Here is a 26,534-nt window from a genome sequence, read left to right on the forward strand (position 1 = left end):
CCTAAAAAGATAAGCTAAACCTGTGTAATTTTTTGATAGGACCCTGGCTCAGAAAAGGACATTGAATAAAAGCAAGGAGCCAAAGCAAACCATAGACTTGTTAAAGCTCATAAAAGTATCTGAGCAATAACTCACTTACTAGACCACATGTGCTTCCTGTGCTACGCTGGTCACGGAAGAAACTGCCTATGTATAGAAATGGAACTTGAGGCTTCACTTTCTACAAACATAAAGGTGCTCCTAAAAGGTACTCTTGAAATACTTTTCTTCAAGCTACTTGCCAACACAGCCTCAGGCAATTTAATTAAAAAGAAAGAATGGAGCGGAAAGAGAAAGCTACACTGAGCACGGGGTCAGGAGGGAGTCAGTTTATGGCCAAAGACGCCACAGAATTAGAGAAAAGTTACTTAATTCAGTTTGCAGTTAGCCTAAAGATTCTGAAGTTCCCCTGCCAAGGACCTGGTGGTGACTGTAAACATTTCCTGAATATTTCCCCAAATTCTCATTGTCAGGGGTTAGCACAGCTAATTAAACTCACTATAGATCAGAGATTTCCAAAGAAAGAAAAAAAAATATTATGTTAGCTCTTAACATAATATGTCTATTTTTTTTTTAACTGAAAATAAACTGTGCCTGTAAGGAGTGGCTAACTAGAGAATCCATGAAATGTGACTGGATTTCCGGACCAACAAATCTCAGGATCCCTCATAGCAGGCAGATATGACCACTCCTCAGAGACCACTAGACCGCCTCAGGACACCCTCTGGAAGGCTCCAGGCTGCTGCTGCGCACAGGAGGGAAGATGGTTGCTTATATGGGTGGACAACTTGCTTTGCAAACTTGCTCAGGGAATAAGTTCATCTGAGAGCAATAATGGAAGGCTGCTCTCCCACCAACGCTCTTTTGAGACAAATGATTTTAATTAAAATGGTGGTGGTGATAACAGAGAACCCTTCTATATAAACTTCATCTGCATTTTCTTAAGAAAATGGCCAGGGTTTTCACTTCATAGAAAGGGATTTGCATTCTCCAATTATCTCCAACTTGAAGGCACCAGAGTAAATAAAAAGGGGAAAGGGACATTTACTGACACAGCAGCAAACCCAACTGAAGTAATGAAAACAGCTCTCAGAGGCCCCGATCTGGCTGCTCTTCACCTGCATAGACAATCAACTGCTTCCCAGCAGGATAGGAACCTGCTCTAGTTCAATGATTTACATAAGAAATTAGCAAGGAAAATTTCCCTATGAATGGCAACCTCTCAGATGTTAAGTACCTGCTTATCTAAATTGCCTCTAAAAATAGCCTTAGAGTCCCCCAAGCCTTAGGCAAACAGGGGACCGGGACTGGAAGGTGGTGTTCTCAAACAAGGCCACAGTCATTCTGTTCCCTGGGTCTCAGTGCTGCTTGTGTAAGCACATCTTCAGGGCTGCTTTCCTTCTGAGCAGGAAGATCTTTAGAACGATTGCCAAGCGAGCAGAATTGATAACATTATGTGAAATATAAAGTACCAGCTTACAAACATCTTTTTATTTTAAATGGGAGAGTTAAGCAGGGGACAAGAGCAATAACAGTAGTTATAAGAACCGGAAGCAGTTGATGTAGGAATTTGGGTACATAATGAATGTCTTCAGAATGTGTTGGATCTGAATCTTCTGCTTTGTTGGGGGACAGTTCTTTATTCTCAGAAAAATTGCCTGTCTTTACCTTAAAATCACCATTGCCCTTTGGGGCTGAGGCTGAGGTAAAAGGATCACTCCAAGTTCTTATAGGTATGGCGTGAGTTAAAGGTCAGCCTGGGTTAGAGTGAGATCCTGACAAATATGGAGGATGCATCCTGACTTCATGGGGTTCTCACTGTTGTTGTTTATTTGTTTTCTTTGAGACACTATGTAGCTGTGACTATCCTAGAATACATGACATGATATATGTCAAGCTGTCCTCAAACTCACAGAGATCCACCCCTCTGCCTCCCAAGTGTTGGAATTAAAGGTGTATTATTGTTAGGACGTCAAGTTTATAATTTGGTGCCTGCAAAATACCTTTCCAAAATACCTGGCTATAAATAACATCACTGCTGAACTGAAAACATACTCCAGGTCCAGAAGAACAGGGAAAACCTCCTTCCCACACTCTAGTTCTATTTAGTTATTTAAATGGAGGCTGCTCTTTCATTTCTGCTGTCCAGACCTGAACAATCACACAGAAATTGTATTAATTGTAACACTGCTTGGCCAATATCTTAGATGTATTCCTACCTAGCTCTTGTATCTTAAATTAACCCACGTCTATTAATCTGTGTATTGTCACGAGGCTGTGACTTACCGGAAAGTTCTGGCATCTTTCTCCTTTGGCAGCTACCTGGCATCTCTTTGACTCTGCCTACTCTCTCTATATATCTCTTCCAGCCTGGCTATATTCTGCCCTGCCATAGGCCAAAGCAGCTTTATTCATTAACCAATAAAAGCAACATGTATACAGAAGGACATCCCACATCAAATTATCACATGTAATTAGATTCTCAGTGAGACACCATCATTTTAAGAACTGTTCAATGTTATTTGTTACTGGAGGATCTCAGTTGAAGAAAACGTAACAAGAATACAAATCAAGTAAACAGCAACGCACAGCTTCACTGTCCATATCCCCATGGGTTTAAAGGCATACGGCACACCAGTAATGAGTAAGCTCTGTGCATCATATTAAGTCTGAGCAAAAGGGTCAACCACATGTGAAAGCAAACCCATAGAAGTGATGTGTCGTGAGCAGGCCTAACATGAAGAACACAATGAATACTTGTGAACCACAGGAGAATTCTTTAGGTCTCTTTTCCCTCCCTCTAACTAGAGGAGCTGGAGTCCTCTATGGGTTGTTAGATTCTCAGGGAAGTAGGAGATCAAAAGAAAATACATTTCCAAACAAGGCCAACTATTTTTCTGGCTTCATCTAGGAAAATAAGGCTTTAATTTATATCAAATGACTTGTTCTCCAAGCTTTGTCAGGAAACTGTCCTGAGATCTGGAACCTTCTTCTTTCTCCCCTCCCTGTCTCCTCAAGGTTTTCATGCTCTGACACCATGCAGGCTAATATCAGTCAGCTGGAATATAAAACCACACTCCATATACTAATTAGGTGGGAGATCAGAACACAGCCGCTAGGTAAGGGGAAGAAGGCAGACTTTAAGTTGGGATATCACTGAAACCACAGAACAATAAAAGCATTAGAAACCATGGTTTCCTTATTTAAAATGTGGTTAAAAGTGTGGTGGGATATAAAGCTGACCTGCACAAGCAGAATGAGAGCATCAGCTGGCGTGGTGCACACCTTTACCGCATCACTTGGGAGGCAGAGGCACATAAATAAATCTCTGGGAGTTGGTGCCAGTATGTTCTATATACTGAATTCCAGGCCAGCCCACACTACATAATGAGACCCAGTCTCAAAAAACTGAGGGGGTAAGGGAAGGATGGGGGGTAGAGAGAAAGAGAGAGAGAATCAAATTACTTACATTTTATACTGTGTAACCAGATTTTACATTTATAATATTTATAAAGGATTTATATTTTACCTCAGCACTCAGTGAGTATAGCTGTAGGACCAGTGAGTGACTGTCAGCAAGCATGACATCCGAGTTTGATCCCTAGCATCCCCAGGGTGGAAGCAGAGAGCCTATTCCTGCAAGCTGTCCTTTGATCCGTGTGGTTACCATGGTTCATAAGCCCCACACAATATGTAACACACACGAGACATAAATAATAAAAATATTCCAGGTAGATATAGAGTCAGGGCATCTAGAATATCTATTACTATCTTGGAAGTGAACTAAAAGGAGGAGAAAGCCGAAATATTTTTTTAAATAAAAGCTCATGGGAGCGTAAACTCTTAGTGTACTGGAGAAGCCTTGACCTTTGCCTGGACTTGCACCTGCACAGATCTTTAGTTCAGCTGTGATCCTTACTCTCCTCATTTACAAGAGGGGCTATTTCCTGCAGACAACTGTTGTGAGCTTTCAAGAGTCCATAGGGGTGAGGAGATTGTGTGATATTTTGGTTGCATTCTGACAATAAAGTTTGCTTTGAATCAGAGGGCAGTGCTAGGTACTAGCTGACCAAAATTAACCATAAGGACTAAATAAAGATAGAGAGACAGGAAGTAGTAGGGCGGGGCTTAGAGAGGGTTTTATCTCCTTTGGATGGAGGAATGACAGAGATAGGTCCCTGGTCACTTCTCCACTCCTTCTCTGATCTATTACCCTGATATCTGACTGGTAAAGAGTAATTAGATAAATGCATCAGGATATAGCCACTCATTCCTTCCAACAGTGAATGGTATTCCAAACAGGCCAGATGAAATTACAACACAAATCTGAAAGAATCCAGAGGTGCAAACTTACCATCGGTAGTGCAAGATCCTTCTGGGGCTGGCTTTTGTGAATAGGGAATTGGTGGGCTGTTTGAGTCTGACATTTCTTCTTCATCTTCATCATCTTCCATTTCATTAATTGCTATGTTGTTAGAAAAATCCAGGCTGCCATTTTGAGTGTAGCGGTGTACTAGATCTTTATCTAGGTCTTCCACTTTGGGTTTGACATCTGGGTAAGCAAAGAAATCAATGCAAATTTAATTTTTAAGAAGGATGTTTATGGAGAAAATATTATAAGAGAAATTTAGAAAGTTATTTTTGGGGAGTGTAAGATTAGCAGGATTTGGAATTCCCGCTTCTTTGAAAGGGGCCTAGAAATGCATGCAATTGAGAACTTACCTGCAGATGAGAAAGGGTGTTGATCTGGGTCCAAGTAGAGCTGGGAAAAGATTGGCCGTGGCACGACACTGCTGCATCTGAGCGAGGCCTCTATGGAATTGTGTAGAGCTTCCTCAAATCTAGCCGATTTCAGTTGCCCAGCATATGAATTCCCCATGGTCTGTACCAGCACGTCCCAAAGAAAAAGAGGAAGTAAAAAACTGTGTTAGATGTTTATATCCTAAAATTACAGGTATGGGGCTAGAGAGATGGCTTCGCTGTTAAGAGTACTGGTTGCTCTTGTAGAGGACCCGGGTTTGTTTCCTAGTACTTACATGGTGGCTCATAGCCATCTGTAGTTCCACATCCAGGGAACCTGAGGCCCTCTTCTGGCCTCCATGGGCACTGCACATACATTCATGCAGGTAAAATACTCATATACATAAAATAAAAATAATCAAAAAAATTTAAATTGATGTCTGGCAAATATAAACTACATTTATATAGTTATGTGAACTGTATGAAATGTATTCTTAAATCTAGCTGGCAAGATGGCTCAGTGGGTAAAGTTGGTTGCTATCACATGGAACCACATGATAAAAGATCCTTAGACCTCCACATGTGTGCTGTGTCATACACACGGCAGCACACGGTACACATGCATGTGCATATGCGGGCACGCACACACATACTTTAAAAAAGAAGAGAAAAGAAATTATATTTAAAGAAAAAGAAATCTATTGCAAGTTACTTGTTACATTGCTTGTGATTTTGGTCTTTACCATCAAGGCCCATGCCAGCTCCTTCAGAAGATCTCACAGTTCAATAGTAATAAATGTTTTAGATTCAGCCTCAATTTCCCTGTAAGTTATAAAGCCTAGCCTGCTGAACAATGACAACACACCTTTCACTCACAGCGGTGGTGTGGGACAAATGTCTATATTCTGTCAATTATATTTTAAATAAATGCTGATTGGCCAGTAGCCAAGCAGGAAGTATAAGTGGGGCAACCAGACAGGAAGTAGAGGCGGGTCAATGAGACAAGAGTATTCTGGGAAGAAGGACGCTCTTTCTGCAGTTGTGAGCCTGCCACAGAAGAAGCAAGATGTGACTGCCTTGCTGAAAAAGGTACTGAGTCATGTGACTAGCATAGACAAAATTAATGGGCTAATAATATAAGTTATAAGAATTGATAAGAAGCCTGAGCTAATGGGCCAATCAGTTTATAGTTAATGTAGACCTCTGTGTGATTTCTTTGGGACTTAACAATTATGGGAACCAGGTTGGACAGAAAACTCAGACAACACAGTTGGGCTCCCACAACCATAGATCAGCTCTTTCAGCAACTACAGAGTAAATATTTAACCACTGTTCCCTCTAAGGCCTAGTCCCCTAGGGGAGGAAAAGACTCCTGGAGAAAAAAATGAAAATTCTACATTACAAACAAATTTTCTAAAGCAAGGTCTGTGTCACTTATCTCAAGAACTCATTTCTGGGATGTTACCTTTTATCTATGTAAAAATCATTGCTTCTTTTGCTTCATCTGAATGTCTTCTTCAGTATCCTTCAGTATCCTTCAAAAATACATTTGAAGTCAGAGCCTATATATACTTCTAACCACTAGTATTTGTGTAGTGCTCTGTAGCCACAAAAATTTGTATAATAATGATAATAATCAGAATTTATTGAGTGCTAACTAGTGGTGTGACTAATAATTTCCAAATGGTCCAGGAGCCCCATCACCCTTTCAGTGGCCCGTGAGGTAAAACAGCATCAGAGCTAAAGAGATGGCGGAGGGGTTAAGAGAGTGCTTGCACAGCGCCCACATGATGGCTGTAACCCTAGGTCTTTCCGTCTTCTGGCAGGCACACATGTAGTATGCAGACAAAATACTCAGACATATAAGATAAAATATGCATTAATTTTTTTCAAACTATGATAAGAAAATGTGTTTGCTTTATTTTTTAAAAAATCCCCCATTCTTTCACATATACATGATGAAACTTTCTAGAATTTGAATAATGTGTGCTATTATAACTGACTGAGGAAGCAGATAAGTTATTATTATATCTTTATAACTATTATAACTGACTGAAGAAGCAGATAAGTTACTATTGTATCTTTTCTTTGAGAAAAAAAAGTTATTTTGAAAAAGAGAAGGCAATGGAATACATATGATGTGAAAGCAGAAGGCCAGATGTTTATGGGGAGGAAGGGGGCCAGGCAGCAAGGGGCAGGAATGAGGATGAAGGAGGACAGTAGGGAGGGGTACAGAAAAGAACAGAGGGTCATGAAACACACACACACTCAAAAAAAGCCAAGCCATAACAAAACCCAGTACTTTGTATGCAAACTTGAAAACGTCTTTTTTTTTTTTTTTTTCCGGAGACAGGGTTTCTCTGTGTAGCCCTGGTTGTCCTGGAACTTGCTCTATAGACCAGACTGGCCTCGAACTCACAGAGATCTTCTTACCTCTCTGCCTCCTGAGTGCTGGGATTAAAGGAGTGTACCACTACCACCCAATCTAACTTAAAAACTAATAAAAAGAAAAAATGTTCTTACACACGCACACACACACACACAAACACTATTTGCTAATAGAGTGGTCAGTTTTAGTTTCTAGTGTGTATAACCTATGTAGACGGAACCTCAATAGCTCCAGGAATACTAAGTGCTGAGGTCAAACGGTGAGAACTGAGGCAGTAGGCTGAGCGCTGTAGGAAAGTCACTCACTCCTCAGGATTTTGGAGGAGGTACGACCTCTTTTCACTTAAAAACCAAAGCAAACAAGCTGGAGAGATGGCTCAGCTAAGAGCAGCTAAGTTAGGGTCCCAGCACATGGGTTGGGAGTTCTCCATAGCTGTCAATCCAGTTCTAGGGGATGTGATGAGTTTCTAACCTCCTCTCCGCCCCCCAGGGTCTCTCAGAGATTAAAGGTGTGCGCACCAATACCAGCTTCTCTTGTCTCAAGACAGATAACTTCATACCATTTTAGTTCTATTTCCTTCATTAAGGAGGGAGACAGATTTACTCTTCTCTGCAACGCCAACTCGGATAGACTCCTTGTGGGGGGTACCCGAAGAATGAACTGAGTGGCCCTGAGGAAAGGGAGCTATGACCCAGCCAACTCCGAGGAACACACAGCGCAAGCCCAGTTTCACCTCAGATTTCAAGAGCGCCTCACCAGACTGTGCTGTTCCGGAGCTGCTGAAGTACAGCAGAGAAAGTACACAGTTCCCGTAACCATGGTAGCGTGCAGTGTGGGCTCCAGTGTGGGTGAGCTTCCCAGAGCTTCTTAGATACTCCTATGATTTGGAGGACAAGCCAGGTACTATTTGGCAAACTTTCTTTTTTTTTTTTATTTTTTTTATTTTTTTATTTTTTATTTTTTTTTGGCAAACTTTCTTTTAAAAAATATTTTTATAAGGACAAGTTCAATAGAGCCACCATATATGGGCTGCCCCATGCGTGTTTCCACCATATATGGGCTGCCCATGCGTGTTTCAGCATTGTCAGGGCATAAATTTTAATTGTTGGTGTACGAACATTTAATCTGCATGTATGTCCATTTACCACACATGTGCCTGGTGTCCCAGGATGTCAGTTCTGGAGCTGAAGTTACAGGTGCTTGTGAGCCACCATGTGGGCGCTGGGAATCAAACCCAGGTCCTCTGAAAGTCAGTGTATTTAATTGCTGAGCTATCTCTTTAGACCCAGCAACCTCTTCTATAGTAGCTAATAAAAACAACCTACTAATTTTTAATCGGTTTCATTTTTCATAGAGAGGATTTGCCTAAAACACATAACATTTGACCAAAACTTGGGTTGCATATATGCTATGCAATTAAAAATGGTAAGCAGAAGACAACCTACAGCCTGTTAAATAAAACTTCTGCGAATCGCTTGAGTTTTGACCAAGCCTTTATGACATCATATAAACATTAATCACTAATCACTTGACTTGTCTAAAGATCAGAGCAACTTGTTTGTTACTAGAAACACTTGATCAAAACAGAGACATGTGCTGTGGCACTGGTCTGTTTAGTCAAAAGTCAACAATGCTCACAAGAGAAAACCACCAGGATTCACACCATGTCAACCATGGGTCTGTCTTCCCCAGGGTTGGGGAAGTAACTAAAGCCTTTCTCCAGAGCACAAAGCCCCTGGAAGTGGCAGCTGCTCTCAGCCCACTGTCAGTCTAACAAAGTATTTGACCTTGCATATCTTGGAAACCTACGTGCTCCGGGAGGTATTTTCAGTTCAATAAACAATTACGTAATTTTTATGTTGTTTTTGAAGTGTTTTGCCTGAATGAATGTATGTGTACCACGTGCATGCTTGGTGCTGGCAGAGGTCTGAAGGGGCTACTGAACCCCCTAGAACTGAGGTTACAGATGGCAGTGAGCCCTAATGGTAGGTGACATTGTGTTTTTAGCTACTGAGCTATCTCTCCACCCTCAAAGCACAAAATCTAAATTCTGTCCCCTGTTGATTTTTAAGTAGTGAATGCCAAATTTATATACACAGGGACATGGATAAATGCTGTGAATGAAGACATGAAATCAACACAGAAATGGGAGCTGACCTCACCATCATGTGCTCAAGCAGACAGGAGCGGAAGTGAAGGCCTGTTCAGACTTGGTGCAAGAGGGAGCACATTTTAAAAGTATAAAGGGTAATAGGACTGATCACAAATACCATACGCAATATGTATGTATGTCACTGAAATTATTGGCATTCATCTCTAACTTGGGACCCCTCATCAGATAGGGGACATCTGATGGAATGTTACCAGGGAATAACTGGCCTCAGTTAGAAAATGGAGAAACAAGCCGGGCGATGGTGGCGCACGCCTTTAATCCCAGCACTCGGGAGGCAGAGACAGGCGGATCTCTGTGAGTTAGAGACCAGCCTGGTCTATAGAGCTAGTTCCAGGACAGGCTCCAAAGCCACAGAGAAACCCTGCCTCAAAAAACCAAAAAAAAAAAAAAAAAGAAAGAAAGAAAGAAAGAAAGAAAGAAAGAAAGAAAGAAAGAAAGAAAGAAAAGAAAATGGAGAAACACTTTGCAAATTAGTCATTGAGTAAAATGCAACAAGAAAGCAGTCATGACATTGATTTCCATATTACAGGCCTCTCAGGTGCTGGGAGCTACTTTTGTGATACTAAGAAATGATCTGAGAAAAGGATGGTAGACAACGTGGCCTTTCTGCACCACCAATCAACTGCTCGAAGCACAGACAGAACCACTACAAACTCATGCTACCAAGGCTGGGTGCTTTCCGCTCTTGCCTTTTCCTTTTCCATAGAAAGAAAGGCTGGGAAAGTGGGGTGTGGGTAAGTAGGCAGCGTCGATGACTAGTGGCTCACAGAGGCAGTGAGGGAAAGAGGAGCTGGACAAATAGCTTTAGCTATTGCGTCCAGAACTCTTAATCTTGTTTTCTCTCCTGCAAATGAAAAGGAAAACAGCATACTAAGAACTAAGAGACTGTTCAAAGACATAGGCGCCCCCAGGAATGGTTCCTATGGCCAAAGATGAGAGGAATGAAACACAGAACAGAAACAGGGATCAAAGTATATTTACAATTTTTGCTACTCAAGAAGAAAAGCAGAGTTCTTAGAGAAACAAACAAAAACAAAGCGCCTAATTAACTGGGTACTATTAGAGGAAAAAGGAAGGAGCGTTGCGATACAGTGTTCCTGCTCTCTTTCACAGTAACTCCGGTTGTCATGAGTGATTTTCATAAATGAAGATTTCCAACTAATAAATGTGCAAAGAATAATAGACATATGAAAGAATCAACCACTTTGCAACTACTAATTTTGGATTTGTGCAGGCAGTGGTAATAGGTGAGACCATTAGTTAGCAGGACGAGGGGAGCTTTATAGTGGAAAAACTCAGCTGTTACCTCCTGAACCCATGGATTAAGCACAGAGACATGATGTGAGGCAGAGAGAACTGTGGACCTCCCCAGGAGACAACATAAATGAAGCACACATGCCACCCAGGATGTAGCCAGCCAAGACAAGTGGCAGGTCTCTAGTCAGGTCTCAGAGGGAGCCATTTGATGGATGAGTCACATAAAACCACAGGGAACAAACAGAATCAGAACCTGGTTCCTGCCAAAGGACAGGGGCATTCCAGTTTTAAGTTAGGATTCAACTTTAAACTTAAAAATATTGTACATTTCTTCCCTATTTCAACATGTTGTTTGGCACAGAAAAAAGGTAAGAGTGGTTGCATGTGATGGTGCACACTTATATTTGCAGCACCTGAGGCAGGGGCATTGCAGATTCCAGGATTGCCTGAGATACTTGCTGAGACTATCTTGAGTAAAAAGGAAAGGGTGTAGGGGAGGGTGAAGATGGTCTGTCCTTTTGGTGGGGTGAATGCATGTGGGGTGTTCTTGTCTCTGTTTAGAAACTATTTTAAAGGCAGAATTTCTTGACTGTGTGGTGAACATAGCACAGAAAAGGGGAGAGCTCTGTGCAACTTACTAGATGTTTGTTTCTTCTGTCTTTACACACATTGTCCACACACTTTCCATACTTAACACACCAGCCAGCTATCATGAGAGAACCCTGAAGTTAAGCATACAGGCTCTGAAATCGATTCCTGTCCTACAGTTTCCTGGGTGGTACTTCATCTGCCATTTGTGAAACAGGGCTGAGATGGCCAATCTCCTAGTTTTTGTGAGAATAAGTAAAATTTTGGATATATAAAGTTAAAATAGGGTCTGTATAGAATCTTTTGTTTCGATGTCTCAGCATTTGCTACATTAAGATTTACTGAGAAGCCACAGTAGTGGTGCACATCTTTAATCCCAGCACCTGGGAGGCAGAGGCAGGTGGATCTTTGTGAGTTTGAGTCCAGCCTGGTCTACAGAGTGAGTTCCAGGACAGCTAGGGCTAAAAACCCTGTCACCAAAACAGAAACAAGGCAAAACAAAACAAAATGACAATGGTCTCCTTTGAGCATGTTGGGGCCACAATAGATTCTAGGTCATGATCCAGCAGCACAGAACTATCAATAGAAAAGCTCCAAAGTGGGTTTTAAACATTACATACAACTCACTAGAACATTTTATATTGGATAAACAAATCCTGAATAACCTTTGACACCAAGTGCTGCTCAACAGACTTCTCCAGTGGTAGGGGAATGTTCTGTGTCTCTAAGTTCACTTTGTGATATCCATCAGCCACGTGTGGTGACTGAGCACCTGAAATGTGGCTACTGTGACCTGGTGTCCATCAACCACATGTGATGGCCAAGCATCTTATCTAACTGTATTTAATTTAAAAAGCTGCATTGCCAAGTAGCCATCTTACTAGACATCTGCAATGACTGGGAGACAGTTATTTCTCAGTCCAAACAGGCGTGGTTATGTCTCAGTGATGTGACCTTGAACATGTCACTTCATCTTTCTCAAGCTCTTACAGTCTTTGATTTTGTAGGAGAGGAAGCATTGCTGCATGATAGATTATATACTCTTTCTTACTAAAGATACCCATCCACATGATTTGGGGCTATAGCTCATTGGCAGAACGGGTACTCAGCATGTGGAGGCCATGGGTTCTGTTGCTAGCACTGACAGTGATAATGTGTGGCTCTCAGACAAATAAACCAAATTCAATCCTTGTAAGTTCATATGAAGCCTCTAAGCCCAAACTGAAAATAAATACACATTCACAGTTCGCTCTGTTAGTATTTTATTATCTATTTATTTGTGATGCCAAGGATTAAGGCTCAGTCCTTCTGTGTGCTAAGTATACTCCTGAGCTCCTGAGCTAAACCTCAGCTCTGTTTATTCTTTTAAATAGATATTTGTTACCCTTAATTATTTGTATTAGCTGGCTTTAATATTTGTTTAACTCCTTTATTTGACTGTGGGATTTTTGGGAGGGGTAGATATTCTATGAAACCAGAACTCAGTAAAAGGGGGTGAACTTTTGTGTGTCTTATCCAATTATATAGTAAGCAGATCTGAAGCAATACTATTTCTTTCCAAGCACATTTCAATAAGACACAATGCTAAACACACATTCAAAATAAATGCATTTTATTGCACTTTTATCCATCTTCCTTGCTGAAGATCTGAAAAGACAATCACATTAAAAGACAATGCTTTAAAAAAAATCTGGGTGGGCCGGGCAGTGGTGGCCCACGCTTTTAATCCCAGCACTTGGGAGGCAGAGGCAGATGGATTTCTGGGAGTTTGAGGCTAGCTTGGTCTACAAGAGCTAGTTCCAGGACAGGCACCAAAAACTACAGAGAAACCCTGCCTTGAAAGTCCAAAAAAAAAAAAAAAATCTGGGTGGTGGTGGCATCCCAGCACTCAGGAGGCAGAGGCAGGCAGAACTCTGTGAGTTCGAGGCCAGCCTGTGAGTCCAGGACAGGGCTATACAGAGAAACATTGTCTTGAAAAAAAAAAAAACTTCAGCCTCTTTGTATATTTAGATTGGGGAATGTCTACTTTGACAGGTTCTGAAGTAAAAAAAAAAAATACAGTATTTTTTTTTTAAAGAAGCCTTAGTAACTTAATTCTAAATTCTTAATTCTAATGTTTTCAACATATACACAAACGCCCAAATGCCCTCAGCATTACGGAAATAATCACTGTGGTATACCCAGCGAGTTCATAGCAATAGGAAGATGAGGCAGGACACTGGTTCACTCTGTAACATAAGGACACAGTGTTCCAACTGGGAACCTTTCTGTAAAAGAAACATATCCTGTCAGGACTCTCTGGAACTGGCGTAATTCCTGCATGACCCCCACCATGTCGCCAGAGACCAATTTTTCAATAGAGAGAAAAGTCAATAACCAAGACCAGAAAACATTAAATAATGAGAGAAGCTTCCCAAGCGTGGCTCACTACATCCATCAGGATTGTCAGGGTTTCAGAGCCGCAGGCTGGAGAAGAAGGCTCTGTGGGGATTAAGATTTGCATAAAGCTCCAGAGGCAAAACTAATTTCCAAAATGCAAATGTAATTTAAAGATACTACTAAAATGACATTCTAAATGTCAATACTAATTTTGAAAGTATAGCTGTAAAGGCAAAGATAATGATATTTTTCTTAATTTTTCTTATTTAAGCATCCCATCTTGTTTTTTAAAAGATTGTTTAGAAAGTGAGCCATGAGCATTAACCCACTTGATGTATATAACGACACATTAAAGACTCTCAGAGTTTGTCTGGTTTCAGGTGATGGTGGAAACATTTAGAAACAAGGTCCGCTTATCCTGCACTTGAGGAAGAATTAAATCTAGGCTCAAAGCAAGAACAGTGAAATACAGGTACATCTAAGGCCAGCGAATTAAGCTTCAAAATCAACAAAATTTTATCATTTTTCTTAGATACTGTCGTCAAACAGATGCTTTTCCTCAATCAGACGTGAGTTTGAGGCTTTTTTACCAGGCATGCTGCATTGTACAACTGAAAAGCAACCCGCCCCGCTGTCGTCCGGAGGCCATTTAGAGGGGGCCACAGCTTCACAGAGAAAGGGCACGTGACTGGTGGGTTCCCCACCCCCTCCCAACATCAGTCTTTCGTTATCTTATTAACTCTGCTCATTGCGCTTGTCAGATTTCCCTCAATCCAACGCTACTTAAACAGCTGTGCGTCCTCTCTAGGCAATTATCAGTCACCACACTCGGGTTTCTGAATTAGCTGGTGAAAGCTGTTTAACCTTGAGAAAATACATTCGTGAATACATCCTTGAATAGGAGTTATTACTGAAAAAAGGACTGAAAAGACTCACACGACTGTAGCTACTGAATATGTTAATTGCAACACTAATTTACAAATTAGTAAAAATGTTTAACAAGGCTTATCATACACATGATTTTTTTCTTTATTATACATATTAACACATATACTTTCTTTCTATATCTGTATATATGCATAATGTATAAAGTGGAATATCAAAATACTGTCAAAGCCCAGAGTGATAATCTGCCATGCGTATCTATCAGGGGCTACCACCTTTAAAGGTGTTCAGAAATCATCCAGCGCTGCTCTCAGAGGTCGCAGACTCCCCACCCCCAGATTCTCCAACTCCTTTCAAAGACAGCATCCCTTATTGTGCTGCCTTTCTTTGTGGGTGCTGGGACAGAGCCCAGGGCCTCACACACCGGGCAAGCCCTCTACCACTGGATATACAACGTTTTTAATCTTGGCTCTGACATTGATTTTTTTTTCTTCCTGATATAATATATATGAAAAAAAGAAAAAATTTTCAGAGAGAAATGGAGGGTTTGGAGTTATTCATCAGCTTATAGTCCCCTTCTACCAATCAGTAACAGTTAAAATCAAAAGGTCTACAAGCCAGGACTGTAGTATGCATCAGGTCCTGAGTTCAATCCCAGAGTCACATGTATACACAAAAAATAGTAAGAATTAAAAAATGTTAAAAACTAGTGAGCTAGAAACATACTTAATGCTTTATGTATGCCCTTTATAAACAAATTAAAAGATAACCTTCTAGAAGTAGCAAGTTTTGGTATTTGAAAAAAAGGCTTAATAATAGTTTTCTGCTTGCAAGTATGTAGAATAATTCTGAAAATAATGTGCCCAGCTCCCTACTCCAGCATTCCCCTGCTTTCTGTTCCAAGAAAAGAAAAAGGTGATATTTCAACAGTGCAAAATTCTTTGTTGTGACAGAAACATTAATATGATAAGTGTTCTGGAAAGCGAAGCACACTTCAAATCCTAACTATTCTTTCAGACCTCTGCTGAGTCTAACAGTCCTGGCCAACATTTGGTGAGGATTATCCTTCCTTTAGACAAAAGCTAGTGTTCCTTAGATAAATCAGGAGTTATTGCCATGAGACTCATAAAACCTTTTCACAACACAGATTTCCAAGGGAATCCTTGAAGGCTTTAGGGGCTGCTCCTTTTCCTAAGTAACAAAATACACCCCATGGTGTCTTGCTGACCCCACTCAGCTGTCCTCTGACCTCTTCAATTGTTGAAGCCTAACGCCAGGGCCCACAGAATTTGCCTCCCATATCAAAAAGGCTACTGTTGCTTCCTCCTAGCACCTGGGGAAACAGAATGCAACAGTTCTGGCTCTCCCTTCTGCCTTCCTCTCTCTGACCATTTTCCAGATGTTAAGCCAATACTAGGTTTCAGTGTCTTCCTGGTCATCACTAAGGAACAAACAGGCACCGGGCTGAAGTGGCAATGACCCTCTTGTTCTCTCTGGCCTCAAAAGGATACAACAGGTCATAAAAGAGGAAAAGCTCTTTGGCCTCCCCTGAAAACACTAGGCTATTTAAACACACTGTAACTTCTAAAGCTGGGAGAGAGGGTTTGGCTTATGTTCTTTCTAAAAGCCAAGAGGCCCTAAAGCAGTCACCCTAAATTCTTAATTCTTTTCTTTTTGAAATATTTTATTTTATGTACATTGGTACGAGGTTGTCAGATCTCTGGAAACTGGAGTTACAGACAGTTGTGAGCTGCCATGTGGGTGCTGGGAATTAAACCTAGGCCCTCTGGAGGAGCAACCAGTGCTCTTAACCACTAAGCCATCTCTCCAGCCCTAAATTCTCAATTCTTAACAAGTTTTTTTTTCCCCCCGCTGATATTGGAGGAAAGAGAACCAATATCACCCTTCCCCTCTGAATTAAAAGCCTTTAAAAAAAGTCAGAAACATTTTATTAAAGCTCTGTAACACATGTCTCAGAACAGTATCACAAGGGTTTTAAATATATGTGATCACTAAATACAGGCTGATTTTTTTTTTCTGTATAACCAAGGGCTTCAAAGTCTCTTATCAGACAACTGGAAAGAAAATTACAATTACCAAAGAGGAACCAAAAAGTGCATTCTTGGAGGGACTAAGGGTGAGTTTGATCAAGACATAATGTATATGTGAATGACATTTTCAAAGAACAATAAAAAAGAAAAAAGATATGAAAAATAAGAGTTTAAGATTTCATTTTTATTTTTGTGTATGTGTGTTTGTCTGACTGTGGGGATGCCGTGTGTGGATGACACGGAGACCATCCACACATTGGCATTGGATCTCAGGGACCACCTGATGTGGGTGACGGGGGGGGGGGGTCCTCTAGAGAAGCGGTTAGTGAGTGCTTCTACCCACTGAGCCTTCTCTTTAGCCCTTGAATTCACATTTTTTTCAATTTATGTAGACAGGAAATTCAGAGCTATCTGGGAGAAAAACTTAGTAAGTTTAACTGGGGAATTGAGAAGACAGAGCAGAGAGGCCTGCAGAGTAGGGTGGAACTGGAAAAGAGGGCATATACGCTCCTGCTTAGTTTAAGGACCAAACATAGTCGCTTCATTTCAGCTGTAAATTAATCTGACAAAACCAATTTGACCATGAAAAGCTTGAAAAGAGGAATGCAATCACACAATACCTTGGTTCATATATTAACATTTTTGGATCATGTTCATGGTTAGCTAGGCAGTCAACATCTCAGGAAGCTTGTCCGAGATCACAACGTTCTTCAGGGTTCTTTGCACCTATAAAAACATAAAATGCATAAAACCACAAGTTATTTCTCAGTTCCCTTTATTGCACAATATAACAATCTACATATCGAAATTCTACAAAACCACAGGAATTACCAAAGTCCTGTGTACCTCAACTTATTACCATGGGAAAATAGAAAGAAGCTCCCTATTCCTAAACTCCAGCAACCACCCTCAATATATGGTCAAAATAATTTCTGTTTTTTTTTTTTAGAGCAACCCTCCCCAACCTTCCCTCAGTGCAAGCTGAGAAAGTTTCTTTGACGTCATCATAACAGTAAAAGTCCCAGATTACTTCTGTTTTGGAATAGAATTAAGATAAGACAACTTTCTTATTCTGAGGCATTTGGGAGTTTTACAATTCCTGATATTTGTCTAAAATTAATTTATTCAAATAATAAATTAATAAATTTATATTATAATTAGTTTAATTATAAAGAGGTCAAATATAACTAATATGAAGGTAATAATGTTTACTTTTTGAACTTCTGTAATGATTTCCAGAAAAATTGCAAGAAAAGAAAGGTTTCCTACTTTCTGAGCAGTGTGTTTCTAGGAGATATTAAATAAACTATAATCACCTACAATTGATTGAATAACGTGCCTATTATTCTTCCCCACTAAGTAGATTATGTTGATATAAATTAAACACAAAGATATGAAAAATTGGTAAAGCCTTAAATAAATTAAAGCAACTTGTCATTAATTTTTATGCATAACTTAGAAGTAATTTTTACTATGTCTAAAAAAGAAAATTAAAGATTCTTAGTTTTTAAGAATGTACTAAATGCAATATGAATATATATAACATTAAAATACTTGAAGTCATGCTAAAATGTTTTTGTACTTTCTTTTTTATGTCAACTTGAAAGAGAGAAAATAAACATTATAGATTTTGGGATAAAAAATATTTGTCTTAACCTCTCCTTACTGGAAGAATGCCTTCTCACACAAGAATAACGAAAAACGCTGGCCCTGCATGTTTAGGCTAACACTTCTCACTCTCATGCACCAACAGCATCTTTCCTACCTAATCCAAACCCAAGATTACCCCATATGGTCAATGAGGTCAAACTGCATTACTTCCAATGAGGACCGACTGACTCTGCAAGTATCTTAATGATTTTTAAAAGGGTCAATAATCCAATTCCAATAGCTTTGGAGTCTAAAACTGCTAATTTTTAGCCACGTGCTACACACTTCACCTGCTAGTAATGACATTTTTGTATTTTCTTCTAATTACACTCAAAGCTAAGACCTTTGGCCCTGGACCACAGACCCCTATTCAGGTTGCACACATTTTCTTAAAGGACCTGGTCCTTTGTTGTCACTCTTCCTCTTTCATCTATTATTTACGCCCACAGAGAAGGAGAGACTCCACCGTTTACGCAGCTTAAAGCTCCTAACCATCTCAATTTCTTTGCCTTTCAACTGATGGGCTTTTTCATAGACAAATGCCAAAATGTTTGACAAAATCATTTTTTGTTTTTCAGTTACACTGCCCTCTCTTTTCTCATCTTCTATCCCTAGGCAGCTTCCTGTCCTCTCTGTCCCACAGGAGGGACTTTGTATGAATAAGGATTTACACACTGTGACCGTTACCAACCAAACAAGTACAGTACAAACCTCAGTGTCTCACAGATCAATAAAAATTATATATTTTTTCCATCACAGAATCCATTAAATGAAATTGAGGATAATTCAAAATAACTTAAAACCTGCCCCCAGTCTCCATTAAAACACAGAACTCTCAGAACTCCCTAGCGGAAGTGCCAAAGAGCATTCGGAAAACAATGAGGATATCAGCTACACGACCCAAGTTTCCAAGTGTCTTAACATCTACTAGCTGTCGGCTGACATTTCAATAATTATAAAAAAAAAGTAGAAAAGGAAAAAACAGAAAGTAAACTGAAATGGCTAAATGTTCAATTTTTAGCTTAATCTTTAAAACATTTTAAAGCAAAATCTTCATAAACCATCCTATTATTATTGTTATTTCCCAATACTTTCTCCAGATATATATACACACACCTACATATATGTATGCACACACACACACACACACACACACACACACACACACACACACATTTTGGAAATCAGAAACACAAAGCTGTTACCATGATGTAGATCACTCCCTCAGACCACAACAAGTCACCAAAGGATTCTGAGCTGCAGGACGTTCTGGCCCGACACTGGCCCGTCCTTGCTCTCCTTTCCTCCAGGGCTCAGCTTACTCTTGAGTTCTAAGGGTTTCCCTGTTGTCTGTCCTCTGCAGACCCTGAAACCTCTTGTCTTTTCTTGTTTTCACCATTTGCTTCACCCAGCAGTTCACTGGAGACCCATCCATCTTGTAATGCCTAGAGTGACAGATACTCTCCAGAGCAACCACACGCTGAGTGACCAGAAGATAACATCACCCCCAGGAACTCCAGAGAGAAATACAACCTTAGGACAAGGTCTGACTTGACAGACATCGGACCATAAACCTCTTCTAAGTGAAAAAGAAAACAATTGCCACACACACAACCGAATCTGACCCAATCAAAGGCAGAGGAGAGTGATCATTTGTGGATTGCCTTTTCACTCACTTTCCCCCAGAGCTTTTATAGTACGGCAATTCACTCACCAAGAGGCAAGAGACTTCTCGGAGGAAAGAAAAGCCTTTCTCAAGTGCCTTCTTTTATTGAACAATATTCAAAGTGAAATTCATTGACGTGCGTGTTGCAGGAAACCCAAGGCTTCAGTTCAGCCCTCTTCACCCTGCCCCTTCTTGTTTGAATAAAGCAATATCTGGACTTAGAAACGCTGACTCTATTCTACTGCTGTGAAAGGGACACTCATGCTTTGCAAATTAAAAACACATTAAGCACATCAGAAATTAAAAAGCAACATGTGACACAATGTCAACAATATGTGTAGCTCAGAATAGAAAAGCTCCCCATCCATTAATCAACCTCCAACATGGATTTAAAAGACAGTGATCAGGAGAGCATCCTGGGAAGGGCCGCAGACTCTCTGCTAACAAAGGAGAGGTCATGTGAACATCTCCCAGCAATGAACCAGTGCCAAGGAAGCTGTACATGCAGAAGGTTCTGCTTGTCTGGAGTTTGGGGTTTTGCCCTTATTTCAAATCCAATGAGAAATAATTAAGCTTCTAACATTTAAAAAATAGGAAGGAAATTTTGAAAAACAAATAAACAAAAACCAACCTGGAGATTAAATTAAAACATTGTGATCAACGTCAATTATGGAAATTAACAACCCATTTTTATAACAAATACCAAGACACAGAGGTAAACCTCTGTTGTAGAGAAATACATTCTCATTCTCAAAAAAGAACAAATAATACAAATATAGATGGCATATCTAAAGACCCCAGATGTTCAAGGAAAGACTCATCAACAGCATTCCTATGAACTGTGAGCAAAGTAAATGATATTTGCCTAGTAAAATATTTTAATTTTCCTTTAAAATTTTCACACAGAAAACCTTTAAGTTATGCTTAAATTGGGATGAGAGGATTACTCCCCTCATCTTTATATTCCAAAAATCACCACAAAATTTAAAAGAAGTTTTATCTGTTATGTTTAAATAATGTGGGGAATTTAAAAAATTAGCCCCATAAACTAATACCTCTTATTTGAATGTGTCTATGTCTCCTTTACTTCCTTACTTTGGTATCTTTATAAATACCATAGTACAATTTTTTTTATAATTTTTTTTATAATCTTGGAATTTCTTATTTTATTTTTAAGGCTGGCAAAAATATACAAAATAATTAAATAAATGTGAACAAGTTCATAACTTAATAGAAAAAGATTAAATAATTACAGAAAGACTATCTTCTTGTAGAAGACTTTGTCTACCATGAACTGGCTCAAAGTAGTTCTCCTAAACTACTGAGCCTCAGATAGCACATCCTTGAGTACTCTCCAACTTAAACATTAATAGCAAGAGAGATGTGACCTTGAAATGACAGCATTCCTGCAAAGGGTCCCCAAAAGATCCCATTAAATCATCTTCTGAACACAGCAGATCCATATGCATGTGTGGAAAGAACACCCCTATGGGAAGTTCTTATTGCTTGACTGGCCAAAAACAAAACAAGACTTCTTTCTTTGAGGGTCGCTTCCAGATCACAGTTAGAGCTAGAAACCTACACTGGGGAAAAATGCATCAATGTGAAATCCTAAGAGGGTTTACGCTTCACCACCACCTTATTTGCTCTTCAAAACCCTGTGAGTCCTGCAGTAAAGTCAGGGCTGGACCATTTCAATAAGAAGAGAAGTGGCCAGTGGCTATTTATCTTCCTTTTGGCTTCCGGACACAGACAAGAGCACTCCCCAAGTCCCCACTGTCACTTTCTGCAGCCTTGGATGTGCAGTACCTTATAAACAACCCACAGGCTTCTTTGGGCACATTTTCTGGCAATGAACTGAAGCAGAATTTCGTGAAATGGGAGAGCCACTGAGTAAGAGGAACACTGCAGACACTAGGGTAAAGGGCGGTTCTCCTTGTTCCAGGCTGAGAACGTGCAGGGTTTCCCACTGTCGACTCTCCTTTTTCTCACTTGCATTGAAATTTAACAGAACTTCTTAAGCTCTTTCCAATTTATCACAATACAACTCTTTCCTTTGGGCAATGTTATCCAACTTTCAGCAGTGTGGTATCAATTAAAATCTACACACTGTAAAATATTTTAACAAATCCCTAAAAGTAACGTTTTCATAGGTCACAAACTCCTGGGTCAAAAAGACCTAAAACAGATAAGAGATTCATTCTGAATCAACTGATTTATGCCACCTTCTCCCAAAACATGTCAACTCACAACCATCCTCATGAAAAAACAAACAAACAAAGCAAGCAAAGAGCTCCAGACAGCAGTGATTTAAGTCAGGTGGTCACATGTTAACTGCAGTGGGATTTTGTCACAGGTATGACTTAGTCATTTCATAATTATTTCTGATTCTCAGAAATGACAATAAAATGCATTTATATACTTTTTCTGCTTATTCATTTTTCTGTTTTATTTAAATGACATCAATTTTCTAACTGATACCAATAGTAGGTTCCACTTGAATAACATGTCGACAGCATGCAGAGAATATTTTCTGTAGTGATAGTAGTCTCACAAACTGAAAACTTTCTATTTACTTATATGTATTTTCTTTTGGCAGCAACCTGCATGTACAGAATGTATTCTGTTATATTCATATTATACTTATGCTCAGCTTCCATTTCCCAGCTAGCACCCTTCCTGCTGTGCCTGTTTATTTGTTTGTTTGTTTATCAGTTTTTGGAGACAGGGTTTCTCTGTGTAGTCCTGGATGTCCTGGAAATTGCTTTATAGAACAGACTGGCCTCAAACTCAGAGATTCATAAGTCTCTGCCTCCTGAGTACTGGAATTAAGAGTATGTGCCGCCACGACTTTTCTTGTATCTTTTTTCCTTTTTTTTATAACAACTTTTATTTATTTTACACCCCAACCACAGTTTCTTCTCCCTCTTCTCTTTCCATTCCATTCTTTACCTCCCTTCTGCCCACCCTCCAATCTACTCTTCCTGTTTCTGTTCAGAAAGGGCAAATCTCCATGGGTGTCAATGAAGTATGACATACCAAGTTAAGGTAGGATTAAGCTCCTCCCCTCATATTAAAGTTTGGAAGGCAATCCAGTATGTGGAATAGACTCCCAAAAGCCTGCCAAAGTGTAAGTGACAGGCCCCACTCTCACAGCTAGGAGTCCTATAAATTTTTTTTGTTGTTGTTGTTCGTTTTGTTTTTCAAGACAGGGTTTCTTTGTGTAACAGCCCTGGCTGTCCTGGAACTAACTCTTGTAGACTGAGCTGGCCTCGAACTCACAGAGATCTGCTTGTCTCTGCCCCCCCCAAGTGCTGGGATTTAAGGCAGGCGCTACCACTGCCAGGCTAGGATTCTTACAAGTAGATCAAGTTATACAACTGTTTCACATACTTAGAGGGCCTATGCTGGTTCCATGCAGGCTCTTTAGCTGTTGGTCCAGTGTTGGTGAGCTCCCACAAAGCCCAGCTTAGTTGTTTCTGTGAGCTCCTTGTCTGTGATGACACTGTGTTTGTGATGATCTTGTATCTATGATGACCTTGTGTCTCTGATCACTTTGTATCCGTGATGACCTTGTGTCTGTGATAACCTTGTGTCGTGATGACCTTGTGTCTGTGATAATCTTGTGTCTGTGTTGATCTTGTGTCTGTGTTGACCTTGTGTCTGTGATGACCTTGTGTCTGTGTTGATGTTGTGTCTGATGACCTTGTGTCTGTAATGACCTTGTGGTGTCTCTGATGACCTTGTGGTATTTTTGATGACCTTGTGCCTGTGATTTGTGCAGGTCTTGGGCAGTCAGGTTTGTTGCATGTTGGTGATTTTGTCCCCTGTGCCTCATCCAGAACATGGCACTTCACAGAACACCTTCAAGGAGGAACCTTTCAAGTGCTTTCACTAACTTCATAGAGATTCCAAAGAGAAAATGTGTTTAATTTAAATATAATGCTTTAACAAAAATCTGACCAATAATTTAAAAAGGATGTGTCTCCAATAAAATGTAAATATTTATCAACTAATAGTAAAAATAATTTATGTCTTAAAAAAGATGCAAACATCTTTTTATCTCATGAACAAGTATTTTTCATTTTCATACACTTAAGCACCCAAAATTTTAGAAAACTCAATTTTTTAATTATTTTTATTTATTTATTTTTGGGTTTTTGAGACAACCGTTCTGGAACTAGCTCTTGTAGACCAGACTGCCTCCCAAGTTCTGGGATTAAAGGCGTGTACCACCACCACCCAGCTGAAAACTCAATTCTTTTAGGAAATAATTTTATTGTGTGCTACCAGACCAATGATTCTGAGATTCATATTTGAGATGACATAAAAATTCAAAGCCTACATACCAAATGAGAAAAAGAGTAATAAAAGCCTAAGGCCTTGAAATTTCATATCACCCTCTATAAGTAAATAATATTAAGAGAGCAATTTCTTAGCCCATTGCAGGACAAAAAGAAACAAAGATTTTCCTCAGAAAATTGACAAAAGTAATTGATCTACTAAACAGGAAACATTCAATCTTCATTAAATATTTATTCAGTGCAATAGACTGTTTGGTGCTATTTGGATCTCAAAGGGGAAAAAACAGTTCCTGTTTGGTAGGAATCATGGCTTAGAAGTGACCATAAATGAGACAATTCCTCAAATAGTGACATTACATTTCAAAATGACAATGCTAAAAACCGATGCTATGCCAAGCTTGATGGTACACATCTGTAGTCACGGCTTGTGGAGAGCTGGGCAGATATATCACTACAAATTTGAAGCCTGAACTACACAACAAGAATCTGTTTCAAAAAAGAAAAAAGAGAAAAGCAAAGCCAAACCTACTAACCAAATAAACAAACACAAACAGTTGGAGACATGCTATAAAACACAATCAGCTGGAAAAATACTATAAAAACACAAACAGCTGGAAACATACTATAAAATATATATTGCTACTTTGAGATGAGCAAAAAAAGATGCTATGGATGAGAGCACTAAATTCCACAAGGCTTGACTGGGGTTTGCAGTCAGATACCCTGAGCACAGTGAACATATGTCAGGAGTCAGGTCCCAGCTCTGACACTTGGCCCACACCTGTCTTCTCTGGAGGGACGGAATTAAAAGCAACACATTTCTAGACTAAATACAAAATGATGGACTCTTGTTTGTAGATGACACTATCTTTTATATGGAATACCTTAAGACTCCACAAAAAACTGGTAGAACAAACTAATATAGTAAAGCTAATAAAAACAACCCAACATATAAAGCTAGCAGCATCACCATGTGCTAACAGTAAACTGCCAGTAATGACAAAATTCAATTTGTAAACCTCACAAAGTAAATTTTAAAAATTAAGAGTAAATTTAACCAACAAAGCAAAAATAAAAAAGAATCCACTGAAAAATACATCACATTGGTGAATTAAATTGATAGAAATAAATAAGAAAATATATGATTTTCAAAGATTAGAACAATAGTATTATTAAAATACATTATTCAAAAAAATCCAACAAATTTAATGCAATAATTAAAACCAAACATTTTTCACAAAAATAGGAAACGAATCCTAATATTTTTACAGAGTCACAATAGACACTGAACAATCAACGATCTCTTAAACAGCCCTCCACCAAACAAAACAACAAAACAAGACAGACAGACAAAAACTCTGAAGGAATCAGATTCTCAGGTTTCAAAACTGACTTCAGAACTGTGGTGAAGAAACCAGCATGGTAGTAGCATAAAGACATCCACAGTGGTGTATAAAAATTAAATAATGGAATAGAATAGAGAAGTCCAAAATAAATTCACACACTACTGACTGATCCTCCACAAAGATGCTAAGAACTCAACAGACTGTTGGGAAATTGGATGTTCAACATGCACGGGGAACAAAAACTTATCTCACACTACAAAAGCAACTCAAAATGTTTTTCAAAATTCTGAATATAAGACCTGAAATTTACAAAACTACTTTCTAGCCAGGCATGGTGGCACACCCCTTTAATCTCTATACTCAAGTGGGAGAGGCAGGCAGACTGCTGTGTGTTGGATGCCAGACTGGTCTACAGACCAAATTCCAGAGTATCTTAGTGAGACGAGTGATGAGACCCAATCTTAGAAAAACAGAACAAACAAAAAAGTGCTTACTAGGAGACAGCAATGGGGAAAATCTGAATGATATGGATCTGGGTTATGATTTTTTTGGATATGATTCAAAATCATAGGCAATAAAAGCAAAAGCTGACAAAAGGGATTATGTCATATTATAAAGGATTATGTCATTATAAAAAGGATTATGTCATATTATAAAGGATTATGTCATATTATAAAGCTTCTTCACGGCAGATGGGATGAGAAAGTGAAGAGAGCTTGAAGAATGGGAGAAAATAGTTCTAAATCATACTTTAAAAAGGAGTCAAACCCTAAATATGTAAGAAGTTCAAACAATAAAACAAACTGCCCCAAATATTCAAATTTTAACTCCTACAAAGGCAATATAAAACAATTCGGAATAAACTTAATCAGGAAAGTGAAAAATATACACTAACAAAAACAAAGATGCTTAAAAATGCATCTTTATAGATGTACAAATGGTCAAAAGTGCATGAATTATCAGCATGACTAACTGCCAGGGAAGTGTAAATCAAAACTGCAGAAAGAGGTGACCTCACACCTAACACCTGCTATCTTTCAAAAGATAAAAGCTGACAAAAGGGAGCA

At 39.4% G+C, this 26,534-nt stretch overlaps 1 protein-coding gene across 5 annotated transcripts in view; it reads right to left on the reverse strand.

Annotated features, from left to right (window-relative positions):
• The window catches only part of Greb1l (GREB1 like retinoic acid receptor coactivator), a 254,743-nt gene that overhangs the window by 112,074 nt on the left and 116,135 nt on the right, over positions 1 to 26,534 (reverse strand). For all 5 annotated transcript variants that reach the window (XM_075969307.1, XM_075969306.1, XM_075969308.1 and 2 more), the window contains exons 2-4: positions 17,122 to 17,227; positions 4,762 to 4,921; positions 4,394 to 4,591 (exon numbers count right to left, since the gene is read on the reverse strand). In XM_075969307.1, coding sequence (XP_075825422.1) covers positions 4,394 to 4,591; positions 4,762 to 4,918 — 355 coding nt within the window. In that variant the 5' untranslated portion in view covers positions 4,919 to 4,921; positions 17,122 to 17,227. The remainder of the gene's footprint in view (positions 1 to 4,393; positions 4,592 to 4,761; positions 4,922 to 17,121; positions 17,228 to 26,534) is intronic.

This window comes from Microtus pennsylvanicus, chromosome 4 (genome assembly GCF_037038515.1).
Source record: "Microtus pennsylvanicus isolate mMicPen1 chromosome 4, mMicPen1.hap1, whole genome shotgun sequence".
NCBI lineage: Eukaryota > Metazoa > Chordata > Mammalia > Rodentia > Cricetidae > Microtus > Microtus pennsylvanicus.